Source organism: Telmatherina bonti (assembly GCF_933228915.1).
Source record: "Telmatherina bonti genome assembly, chromosome: 13".
In the NCBI taxonomy this organism is placed as follows: domain Eukaryota; kingdom Metazoa; phylum Chordata; class Actinopteri; order Atheriniformes; family Telmatherinidae; genus Telmatherina; species Telmatherina bonti.
Window position 1 is genome coordinate 1,565,853 of NC_136611.1, and position 13,042 is coordinate 1,578,894.

The window sequence follows — 13,042 nt, forward strand, 5'->3', positions numbered from 1 at the left end:
CGTATTTTCCCTCATCTGAACGTTTTTATGTTCCACCAGGAAGAAAGTTTTCTCCGCGTCCCGTTCCACCCGAGACGCGGTGCTTTCAGGGTCGACGTGGAATTTTGCTGCTTGGATTTCATGAAATTCAGGATTTCTTCTCAGCCGTCTGCGACCACAAGGTTCTGCAAAGACCCGCCGCCGGCTGCAACTTCATGTCTCTACAAACACTGTGGCGCCGCCTGGTGTCCGGCTGGAGCGGTGGCTCATTGGACCCGAGAGGCCACGCCGGGTCTCGTGGCGACAGATGTGTGCAACATGAATGTAGCGGCGCGTGAGGGGGCGAATCTGAGGGAAGGTTTCCTGAGAAGAAGGGTTTGAGCGGCAGGAAACAGAGACAGTAGAAACAGACTGAAAGGACGTCGTCTCGGCGGGTTCTGCTCGGGTTAGATGTTTCTGCAGCCGAAGAAATCCCCCCCGATGGAGCGAGGGTAGCCTTCCAACGAGTTCATGTGAACTGGATCGAACTTCCAGTACTGCCGTCCGCGTACGAAGTGGGCGTAGCCTGCAGGACGACAGAGACCAATCCCGTTATTCTCCACGCTGCCTTGTTGCTAAGCAACTTGAAAGAAAAACACGGCTGGAAGAAAAGTAGAACTTCTTTACTTTTCTTTTACATGAGTTTTTACTTTTTTCATTTTCTTTTAAAGAAACTTTAAGTCTACCTCTTTTCAATGTTACTGGTTTTACTGGTTTTATTGTTTGATCTTTTTATTGCTTTATGATTTCATGTTCAGCAGAAGTTCTTAGAAAGTTGGTTTGGCCCGGCATGTTCTGGCGGGGCTCTGAGACGTGTCGTGTGACGGGTCAGACAGTAGAGGTGGGCGTGGCAAACGCTGCAGGATGAAGGGAGTGTGTGTGTGTGTGTGTGTGTGTGTGTGTGTGTGTGTGTGTGTGTGTGTCTGGTCCATCATGGCAGCAGCAGAACGAAGGTCTGGTCGCTGTTCTGCTGAGAACGTTCTGCCAAGAGGAGCTTTATGGATATAATGTTCTCCTTCATATTCTGGATTCTTCTTTTATTTCTCTATTGATTGTGTAGAATTTATTTGTATCACAGAGTTTTCCTGCTGGACTGGACTGGACTGGACTGGACCAGACCGGACCAGACTGGACCGAATCGAACCGGACCGGACCAGACCAGACTGGACCGGACCGGATCGAACCGGGCCGGACCAGACCAGACTGGACCGGATCGAACCGGGCCGGACCAGACCAGACTGGACTGGACTGGATCGAACCGGGCCGGACCAGACCAGACTGGACTGGTGAGGACAGAAAAAGGACAGAAAGAGAAAGAAAAGAAGAGAAAACAGAAAAACACCTCGTAGAGAGAGAAACATAAACACACACAGCCAACCACAGAGTTGTGTTTCCCTGCAGGAGGATTAAACCACCAACTAACCAGTTAAACCAGAAACTAACCAGTTAAACCAGAAACTAACCAGTTAAACCAGAAAGACACAAAGAAAACCATCTGCTGTTTTTGAATAAACCTGCAGATTCAGTGACTGACACATGCAGAACATACAGAGTGGAATGTGTTCAGAGAAGATCATGCCAATGTGATCCCGCCCACACAATGTGGCCCCGCCCACACAATGTGGCCCCGCCCACACAATGTGGCCCCCGCCCGCATAATATGACCCCGCCCATACAAAGGCAAGAGGAAGGCTAGGAGAACCCCGAGGCCCAGGCAGCCAGCAGCTGTCCCCAAGCACAGAGCCCAGCTGCCCGACTGCCAGACCCAGCCATACACATACCCAGGAGGTGGCGGAAGGGGGACCCCAGCCAGAGACCCCCAAGGTCATGGGAAAACAGGCCCCAGTGGCCTCAGACCAGTAAGCCCGGCCCTGCCTAGCACCGGCTGCCCAGGGCCCCAAGAGCCACACCCCCACCCCTATGGATGGCCAAGACCTCCAGTCCACCAGTTGGCTCCTGGGCACTCCCTCCCTTCACACACCCTACCCGACCCTTACCCACACTTTATCTCACACTCCCCCACCTCTCTGACCTGACCCCCTTCACATACTCCCCCATACCCCCCCCCCCCACCACCACCACCAGAAGGGGGCAGAAGACCTGTCGTCAAGTTTTGACCATAAAGTCAGGCTAAGGGTTAACTGTCAGTCGTTTGTCCTAGTTCTCCCATTAAGATCCAGTTCCAGTGTGTTTGGCCCGTACCGTAGGTGTCCCTGAAGGCGGCATCCACATCTTCGGGCATGCCGCTCCAGTCCTGCATGCTGCGAGGGTAGTAGGACTCCACCCGGTTGTGTCGCGGACTAAACCTCCAGTAGCTGCCGGACTTAAAGAAGTAGGTGTTGTAGTTGGAGTCGAGGCCCCAGCGAAGCGCCGCCTGGATCCCCGTCACTGACAGTCCCAAACCCTGGACGGGCTCCGGGCCCCTGATCTTCCTCTCGGCATCGAACACCCAGTAGTTCTCTCCTGCACAGACAAGCAGCATTCTCACGTTTCACTTGCTTCTTTACACCTTTATATTTATAAACAGCATCTGGACTCGTCTCCGGTTCCACCATGCTGCCAGGATGATGCAGGCCGAACTGGGTTCAAACTGGTTTCTGGAATCTTCCTGAGTCCATGCACTGGTTTCCAGTAGAGAATCATGTCTTTTTTTTTCTCTTTGTCTTGTCCAGCATTGAAGCAGCAGAATGATGGTCTGGATGTTGTGTTCTGCTGAGCAAATTTACTTTGCCGAGGGGAGCATTACTGGTATGATGATCCCCTTGATTTTCTAGCTTTTTATTTTATTTCTTTATTTATTTTGTGTAAATTTTTGAGTTTCTACTGCTGGACCAGACCAGAGAGGATAGGAGCAACAGAAAGATAAAGGGAAAGAGAAAGAAAACACTTTGTAGAGAGAAAGAAAAGAGAGAAAGAGAAAGAGAGAGAAGGAAAAAAACAGACATCTGCATAAACGTATGCATATACACCCATACGCTTGTACCTACATATTCACACACACATAGACACAAACAGGCCAGTCTTAGATTCATATTCCCCCTGTGGAGGACTAGACTATCAAGTGTCAAGAGCACCAAAAACTATCAGGTTAGATATTAATGGGAGACAAAGAAAACCAGCTGCTGTTAGTGAATAAACCTGCAGACGACTCTGTGACTGCGTCACATGCAGAACATGCAGAGTGGAACGTGTTCAGAGAAGATCATGCCAATATGACCCCGCCCACACAATGTGACCCCGCCCAAACAAAGGCCAGAAGCAGGCCAGTAGGACCCCGAGACCCGGGTGACCGGTAGCCACCCCCAAGCACAGGATCCAACCACCCCACCCTGGAGCCAGCTATGGACCCACCCGGGAGGGGAGCCCCAGCCGGAGTTCTCCACGGTCAGGGGGAACAGGCCCCAGCGGGCCCAGACCGGCAGAAACCGGCCGCCCAGGGCAGACAGAGAGCGGGCCTAGGGCCCCAAGAGCCCCAAGGCAACCCCAAACCCCCCACAGGCAGAGGGTCCAGTCCACACCAATAGAGAGCCAGGATCCCCAGACAGCTGCCGAGTGGAGGCCAGGCCGCACCCCCGGGGAACAAGACACCCCCCCCCCCACACACACACCCACGTATCGACTGACTCTCATACTCCCTCCTGACACACACCCTACCCGCCCCATCCATTAAACATGCTCCATATCACACACCCTACCCCCCTTCCCCCACTCACATACTCCCCGATGCACACATACACCACATAACACAACACCCCTCACGAGCTCCCTCTCTACACACACCCCCCTTCTCACCCCCAGTTCACACACTCCCTTCTTTATCAGCACACACACCCCATCCCATCCCCCCCCCCCCCACACACACACCTCCAATCACCCCTCCTCCCTACACACACGCACCACAACTCACCTTTCCGTCTCCATTCATACCCTACCTCCTGTACATGCCCACACCTCCCTCCCCCTCTACACCCCACTTACATACTCCCCCTTTATTCACACAGAGAATCGTGTCTTAATGCAGAAGATCACCAGCATCCAGCCTTGTCCCGGCATACAGAGATTTCTTCAGATTCTCTGAATCTGCAGATGGAGGATCTTCAGTCTGTGGAACATTTTCCATAACTTTTAGATCCAGTTTGTCTCCGATTGGTGACGCTCCTTCCATCTTTCCATCATCTGACATGTTGTCTTCTACCGGTTGCATTCCAACTCATTAAAACAGTTTTACTTCTTTTTATCTGCAGTTTTCATGTGTCACACTAAAAAACAGAAACCAGGAAACTACCCACCTTGAAAGAACCAAATATTGCCTGACTTGTCCTCAAAGGTAGCGTCGATGTTGTGTGGAATCCCCTTCCAGTGCCGGGACACTAGCGCTGGGTAACCGTTCTCCAGCTGCCCGTCCCGGATCCTCCAAACGTAGCCGGACTTAAAGAAGAACAGCTCCCCTCGGATCATAGACACCGCATCGAAGTCTGTCTGACAGGCGTCGGGCTGAAATAAGGTTAAACACGTGTTGATTTCCACCTGCTGAAATACATTTCAATATAAAGCCGCCGTTAATGAGCCGACAACGGTCTGAAACGGTCTCAGAGTCCAGCTGAACTCTGGTTTTACTGAGACTGCAGCGTCAGGGATGGTAAACACAAGCTTTACATGTGAAGCAAATCTGCGTGGGAAGAAAGACGATTTCAGTCTTTCAGTCCCAACAGGTGCAGCCATGATGTGTGATGGCCTCTACTGCTTTAACGTTGGAGTAACGACACCAGTGCTGAGCTAAGATGAGATTCTGCTCACTCCCCAAGGACTAATAATGTGAGCTGTCAATCAAAGGTACTTATTTTTAACATCAAATACATACAAAGATTCAGGTTATTATAAAAATGAATATTTAGACATAAATCAGCAAGATATGAACAGAGATTTAGAATCCGATAAAATTTTCTCACTTTCTATCAGTTAACAAGTATGGCTGGAGTTTTATGACCTGAAGCGGCCACCAGGGGGCGACAGGCACAACTTCACTTTAACTTTCATTTTATTTTATTTTAAAATGTAGTTAAACAACAAGTACATCTTTCTGTCAGACTGTGTGATTTTTTTTCACTGAAATGACTCATTTGGAAGCTTTTAAATATTTATTAAGACATTTCTTGCCATCCTCTTATATCAGCACACCAACTCCACACACCTTACTACTTACATTGATCTCATTAATGTCTGTGTCGATTAGCGATGGTGGAAGGGTTGGTGTTGAGGGCTGTCCATACAAGTGTTGGATGCCTTGCTTGTCGTCCTCGCTCAGCCTGAGAGGGTAGGAGAAGGAGTAGTAGGCAGACATGATGGCTCCAGGCTTGGGTGAGTGCTGCAGGCCCAGGACATGCCCGAACTCATGGGCGGCAACCTGGAGAAGGTCTGTGCCTGCAGGGCGAGGGGAGGAGGGGTGCACAGCTGGTTCAAATTGTGTTTGGAAACAGTGGTAAGCATTTGTTTTGACCTGCTGTCTGCAGAAGATGGTGGGGATTTCACTACCTGAGCTCGTGTAGTGCCAACAAACCACCCAATGAGTCACGCAAAGTACCTCTCCCTGCTGACTCATCTCTGTACACAGTTACCCCCATCACATGACACACAGACATGACTTTAGTTTTATACTCCATGTTCAAGGGCAGCAGATAATTACACCTTTCAAACAATGCAAGGTGGCAATTAAAAGCAGTTTCAGGTAACTTCCTGCTCACTTGTTGATCTTTGGCTGCTCTTGATTGGATATTTCCTTGATTTAAGCTCTCTGATTGGTGGAAGTTTTGACAGGAAGTGACTTTATGATATCTGAGGTCTCCTAGATACATAGTAGTGATAGTGATCTTCTTTTAGACTGAAATGTGATAAATAATGGTGTTTTAATGGATCATGTGCGAGGTCTTTTTCCTTTACATCTAGCATGACGCAAAACCTAAATATTGCAATAAGAATATGCTAATGTAAACACCTGCATTTAGAAAAAAAGCTGGCTACATGGCTACGTTGCAACATAGCTGCCTAGCTACCTGGCTACATGGCTACAAAGACAAATTAAATTGGGCAGCAATGGGGCTCTGGGGTCCTCATTAGGTATGACAGCGCGATGATGTCTTTGGACATGAAATCCATCGATCTGGTGTTGAAGCACCCGAAGGACATCGCTGGACCCCCTGCTGTTCGCCTACAGGGCAGTCAGTGTTTTTACATGTTTACAGCAGAAATAAACAAAAAAAAAGAACATATTCACAGCAGGAATAAACACGTTTACAGCAGGAATAAACATGTTTACAGTAGAAATAAACACGTTTACAACAGGAATAAACATGTTTACAGCAGAAATAAACATGTTTACAGCAGGAGTAAACATGTTTACAGCAGAAATAAACATGTTTACAGCAGGAATAAACATGTTTACAGCAGAAATAAACATGTTTACAACAGGAATAAACATGTTTACAGCAGAAATAAACATGTTTACAGCAGGAGTAAACATGTTTACAGCAGAAATAAACATGTTTACAACAGGAATAAACATGTTTACAACAGGAATAAACATGTTTACAGCAGAAATAAACATGTTTACAGCAGGAGTAAACATGTTTACAGCAGAAATAAACATGTTTACAACAGGAATAAACATGTTTACAGCAGGAATAAACATGTTTACAACAGGAATAAACATGTTTACAACAGGAATAAACATGTTTACAGCAGAAATAAACATGTTTACAGCAGGAGTAAACATGTTTACAGCAGAAATAAACATGTTTACAACAGGAATAAACATGTTTACAGCAGGAATAAACATGTTTACAGCAGAAATAAACATGTTTACAGCAGGAGTAAACATGTTTACAACAGGAATAAACATGTTTACAGCAGGAATAAACATGTTTACAGCAGAAATAAACATGTTTACAACAGGAATAAACATGTTTACAGCAGGAATAAACATGTTTACAACAGGAATAAACATGTTTACAACATGAATAAACATGTTTACAGCAGAAATAAACATGTTTACAGCAGGAGTAAACATGTTTACAACAGGAATAAACATGTTTACAACAGGAATAAACATGTTTACAGCAGAAATAAACATGTTTACAGCAGGAGTAAACATGTTTACAACAGGAATAAACATGTTTACAACAGGAATAAACATGTTTACAGCAGGAATAAACATGTTTACAACAGGAATAAACATGTTTACAACAGGAATAAACATGTTTACAGCAGAAATAAACATGTTTACAGCAGGAGTAAACATGTTTACAGCAGAAATAAACATGTTTACAACAGGAATAAACATGTTTACAACAGGAATAAACACGTTTACAAGAGGAATAAACATGTTTACAGCCTGATACAAAAAAACATTCAGTTTAATAGGTCAGGTTTACCTTTATGACAACTGTTTACCCGATCTCCCGCTTCAAGAAGAAGGAACATAGAACAACCACGGTTTTTAACCGGTTTGCAGTGTGAGTTAGCTTTAGCCCGCTTACCTCTGTTAGTTGATTACATCCTGTTCGCTCAGTTAGCTCTTAGCTACATGCAGGTTAGAGTTCGCTAGATGCCAATCATTTCCCGCTCATTTTTGTATTTTCCAGGAGAGACGACATGCGTGGCAATGGAAAAATGGCGATGGCAGTAACTGCCCAATGAGCTTCAATTCAACTATGGAGGCTCCGCCCATCTTTTATACACAGTTTATGGGGTAAAGTCTAACTCTAGCTCACCTATGTAGTTTCCAAGCGTCCAGTACTCGTCATTGTCAAAGTGAATGTCGCCCTGTCGGTGTGTTCTTGGGAAAAAGGCGTGAGCGAGGATCCCACCCTGGCCGTCAAAGGGAAGGTTGTCTCCATGCCAGGACCTGGAGGTTCACATGACAAATACAGATTAAACATGCAGAAATCCTGATTTACCTCACCATATAGACCAAAGGCACATCTATAACATCAGAACGATAGAATTTGCTTTTAGTTGTTTCTCATCCAGCATACAGCTAATGTCATACTTTCCAAACCAGTCGGGCATAATCTTATGTCGGGCATAATCAAGATTAAATGACCTCACGACCTGCCAAATTTTCCAAAATTCTGGTTTAAAAACCTCCAAAACTGCTAACTAATGGACAATACAAGGATACTTACAATGAGCTTGTCAGTTTGACAGCAGCAGAACTAAAAGACTAAAACTAAAAGGAACACAGATCTTTGATTCACGGAGACTGCCACTGTCTGAGAGCTTCAGGTTTACACAGGGACATGGCGATGATCTGCCGAGTCCGGGTGACGATCTGCCGAGTCAAGGGCGACGTTCTGCCGAGTCCGGGTGACGATCTGCCGAGTCAAGGGCGACGTTCTGCCGAGTCCGGGTGACGATCTGCCGAGTCAAGGGCGACGTTCTGCCGAGTCAAGGGCGACGTTCTGCCGAGTCAAGGGCGACGTTCTGCCGAGTCCGGGTGACGATCTGCCGAGTCAAGGGCGACGTTCTGCCGAGTCAAGGGCGACGTTCTGCCGAGTCCGGGTGACGATCTGCCGAGTCAAGGGCGACGTTCTGCCGAGTCAAGGGCGACGTTCTGCCGAGTCAAGGTCGACGTTCTGCCGAGTCCGGGTGACGATCTGCCGAGTCCGGGTGACGATCTGCCGAGTCAAGGGCGACGTTCTGCCGAGTCAAGGGCGACGTTCTGCCGAGTCCGGGTGACGATCTGCCGAGTCCGGGTGACGATCTGCCGAGTCCGGGTGACGATCTGCCGAGTCAAGGGCGACGTTCTGCCGAGTCAAGGTCGACGTTCTGCCGAGTCCGGGTGACGATCTGCCGAGTCAAGGGCGACGTTCTGCCGAGTCAAGGTCGACGTTCTGCCGAGTCCGGGTGACGATCTGCCGAGTCCGGGTGACGATCTGCCGAGTCAAGGGCGACGTTCTGCCGAGTCAAGGGCGACGTTCTGCCGAGTCCGGGTGACGATCTGCCGAGTCCGGGTGACGATCTGCCGAGTCCGGGTGACGATCTGCCGAGTCAAGGGCGACGTTCTGCCGAGTCAAGGTCGACGTTCTGCCGAGTCAAGGGCGATGTTCTGCCGTCACAGGGCGATGTTCTGCCGTCACAGGGCGATGATCTGCCGAGTCCGGGTGACGATCTGCCGAGTCCGGGTGACGTTCTGCCGAGTCCGGGTGACGATCTGCCGAGTCAAGGGCGATGTTCTGCCGTCACAGGGCGATGTTCTGCCGAGTCAAGGGCGATGTTCTGCCGTCACAGGGCGATGTTCTGCCGAGTCAAGGGCGATGTTCTGCCGTCACAGGGCGATGTTCTGCCGAGTCAGGGCAACGTTCTGCCGTGTCAAGGGCGACGTTCTGCCGTGTCAAGGGCGACGTTCTGCCGTGTCAAGGGCGACGTTCTGCCGAGTCAAGGTCGACGTTCTGCCGAGTCAAGGTCGACGTTCTGCCGAGTCAAGGGCGATGTTCTGCCGAGTCAAGGGCGACGTTCTGCCGTGTCAAGGGCGACGTTCTGCCGTGTCAAGGGCGACGTTCTGCCGAGTCAAGGTCGACGTTCTGCCGAGTCAAGGTCGACGTTCTGCCGAGTCAAGGGCGATGTTCTGCCGTCACAGGGCGATGTTCTGCCGTGTCAAGGGCGACGTTCTGCCGTGTCAAGGGCGACGTTCTGCCGAGTCAAGGTCGACGTTCTGCCGAGTCAAGGGCGATGTTCTGCCGTCACAGGGCGATGTTCTGCCGAGTCAGGGCGACGTTCTGCCGAGTCAAGGGCGACGTTCTGCCGAGTCAAGGGCGATGTTCTGCCGTCACAGGGCGATGTTCTGCCGAGTCAAGGGCGATGTTCTGCCGTCACAGGGCGATGTTCTGCCGAGTCAAGGGCGATGTTCTGCCGAGTCAGGGCGACGTTCTGCCGAGTCAAGGGCGATGTTCTGCCGAGTCAGGGCGACGTTCTGCCGAGTCAAGGTCGACGTTCTGCCGAGTCAAGGGCGACGTTCTGCCGTCACAGGGCGATGTTCTGCCGAGTCAAGGGCGACGTTCTGCCGAGTCAAGGGCGACGTTCTGCCGAGTCAAGGGCGATGTTCTGCCGAGTCAAGGGCGATGTTCTGCCGAGTCAAGGGCGATGTTCTGCCGTGTCAGGGCGACATTCTGCCGAGTCAAGGGCGATGTTCTGCCGTGTCAGGGCGACGTTCTGCCGAGTCAAGGTCGACGTTCTGCCGTCACAGGGCGATGTTCTGCCGAGTCAGGGCGACGTTCTGCCGAGTCAAGGGCGACGTTCTGCCGAGTCAAGGGCGACGTTCTGCAGAGTCAAGGGCGATGTTCTGCCGTCACAGGGCGATGTTCTGCCGAGTCAGGGCGACGTTCTGCCGTGTCAAGGGCGACGTTCTGCCGTGTCAAGGGCGACGTTCTGCCGAGTCAAGGGCGACGTTCTGCCGAGTCAAGGGCGACGTTCTGCCGAGTCAAGGGCGATGTTCTGCCGTCACAGGGCGATGTTCTGCCGAGTCAAGGGCGATGTTCTGCCGAGTCAAGGGCGATGTTCTGCCGAGTCAGGGCGACGTTCTGCCGTGTCAAGGGCGACGTTCTGCCGAGTCAAGGGCGACGTTCTGCCGAGTGAAGGTCGACGTTCTGCCGAGTCAAGGGCGATGTTCTGCCGTCACAGGGCGATGTTCTGCCGAGTCAAGGGCGATGTTCTGCCGAGTCAAGGGCGATGTTCTGCCGTCACAGGGCGATGTTCTGCCGAGTCAGGGCGACGTTCTGCCGAGTCAAGGTCGACGTTCTGCCGAGTCAAGGGCGATGTTCTGCCGTCACAGGGCGATGTTCTGCCGAGTCAAGGGCGATGTTCTGCCGTCACAGGGCGATGTTCTGCCGAGTCAGGGCGACGTTCTGCCGTGTCAAGGGCGACGTTCTGCCGAGTCAAGGGCGACGTTCTGCCGAGTCAAGGTCGACGTTCTGCCGAGTCAAGGGCGATGTTCTGCCGTGTCAAGGGCGATGTTCTGCCGAGTCAAGGGCGATGTTCTGCCGTGTCAGGGCGACGTTCTGCCGAGTCAAGGTCGACGTTCTGCCGAGTCAAGGGCGATGTTCTGCCGAGTCAAGGGCGATGTTCTGCCGTGTCAGGGCGACGTTCTGCCGAGTCAAGGTCGACGTTCTGCCGAGTCAAGGGCGATGTTCTGCCGAGTCAAGGTCGACGTTCTGCCGAGTCAGGGCGACGTTCTGCCGAGTCAAGGTCGACGTTCTGCCGAGTCAGGGCGATGTTCTGCCGTCACAGGGCAACGTTCTGCCAAGTCAGGGTGACGTTCTGCCGAGTCAGGGCGACGTTCTGCCGAGTCAGGGCGACGTTCTGCCGAGTCAAGGTCGACGTTCTGCCGAGTCAAGGGCGATGTTCTGCCGTCACAGGGCGATGTTCTGCCGAGTCAGGGCGACGTTCTGCCGAGTCAAGGGCGACGTTCTGCCGAGTCAAGGGCGATGTTCTGCCGTCACAGGGCGATGTTCTGCCGAGTCAAGGGCGATGTTCTGCCGTCACAGGGCGATGTTCTGCCGAGTCAAGGGCGATGTTCTGCCGAGTCAGGGCGACGTTCTGCCGAGTCAAGGGCGATGTTCTGCCGAGTCAGGGCGACGTTCTGCCGAGTCAAGGTCGACGTTCTGCCGAGTCAAGGGCGACGTTCTGCCGTCACAGGGCGATGTTCTGCCGAGTCAAGGGCGACGTTCTGCCGAGTCAAGGGCGACGTTCTGCCGAGTCAAGGGCGATGTTCTGCCGAGTCAAGGGCGATGTTCTGCCGTGTCAGGGCGACGTTCTGCCGAGTCAAGGGCGATGTTCTGCCGTGTCAGGGCGACGTTCTGCCGAGTCAAGGTCGACGTTCTGCCGAGTCAAGGTCGACGTTCTGCCGTCACAGGGCGATGTTCTGCCGAGTCAGGGCGACGTTCTGCCGAGTCAAGGGCGACGTTCTGCCGAGTCAAGGGCGACGTTCTGCCGAGTCAAGGGCGATGTTCTGCCGTCACAGGGCGATGTTCTGCCGAGTCAGGGCGACGTTCTGCCGTGTCAAGGGCGACGTTCTGCCGTGTCAAGGGCGACGTTCTGCCGAGTCAAGGGCGACGTTCTGCCGAGTCAAGGGCGACGTTCTGCCGAGTCAAGGGCGATGTTCTGCCGTCACAGGGCGATGTTCTGCCGAGTCAAGGGCGATGTTCTGCCGAGTCAAGGGCGATGTTCTGCCGAGTCAGGGCGACGTTCTGCCGTGTCAAGGGCGACGTTCTGCCGAGTCAAGGGCGACGTTCTGCCGAGTGAAGGTCGACGTTCTGCCGAGTCAAGGGCGATGTTCTGCCGTCACAGGGCGATGTTCTGCCGAGTCAAGGGCGATGTTCTGCCGAGTCAAGGGCGATGTTCTGCCGTCACAGGGCGATGTTCTGCCGAGTCAGGGCGACGTTCTGCCGAGTCAAGGTCGACGTTCTGCCGAGTCAAGGGCGATGTTCTGCCGTCACAGGGCGATGTTCTGCCGAGTCAAGGGCGATGTTCTGCCGTCACAGGGCGATGTTCTGCCGAGTCAGGGCGACGTTCTGCCGTGTCAAGGGCGACGTTCTGCCGAGTCAAGGGCGACGTTCTGCCGAGTCAAGGTCGACGTTCTGCCGAGTCAAGGGCGATGTTCTGCCGTGTCAAGGGCGATGTTCTGCCGAGTCAAGGGCGATGTTCTGCCGTGTCAGGGCGACGTTCTGCCGAGTCAAGGTCGACGTTCTGCCGAGTCAAGGGCGATGTTCTGCCGAGTCAAGGGCGATGTTCTGCCGTGTCAGGGCGACGTTCTGCCGAGTCAAGGTCGACGTTCTGCCGAGTCAAGGGCGATGTTCTGCCGAGTCAAGGTCGACGTTCTGCCGAGTCAGGGCGACGTTCTGCCGAGTCAAGGTCGACGTTCTGCCGAGTCAGGGCGATGTTCTGCCGTCACAGGGCAACGTTCTGCCAAGTCAGGGTGACGTTCTGCCGAGTCAGGGCGACGTTCTGCCGAGTCAGGGCGACGTTCTGCCGA

General features: G+C 52.1%; 1 protein-coding gene across 1 annotated transcript in view; it reads right to left on the reverse strand.

Moving 5' to 3' along the window:
- Window positions 1-425: 425 nt before the first annotated feature.
- Window positions 426-13,042, reverse strand: part of LOC306764129 (stromelysin-3-like) — a gene marked incomplete at both ends in the record, with an annotated part of 109,163 nt that continues 96,546 nt past the window's right edge. Inside the window, 5 exons of the mRNA XM_079251170.1 lie at window positions 426-544; window positions 2,221-2,481; window positions 4,308-4,512; window positions 5,222-5,439; window positions 7,785-7,918. Of these exons, the coding sequence (XP_079107296.1) occupies window positions 426-544; window positions 2,221-2,481; window positions 4,308-4,512; window positions 5,222-5,439; window positions 7,785-7,918 (937 nt within the window). The remainder of the gene's footprint in view (window positions 545-2,220; window positions 2,482-4,307; window positions 4,513-5,221; window positions 5,440-7,784; window positions 7,919-13,042) is intronic.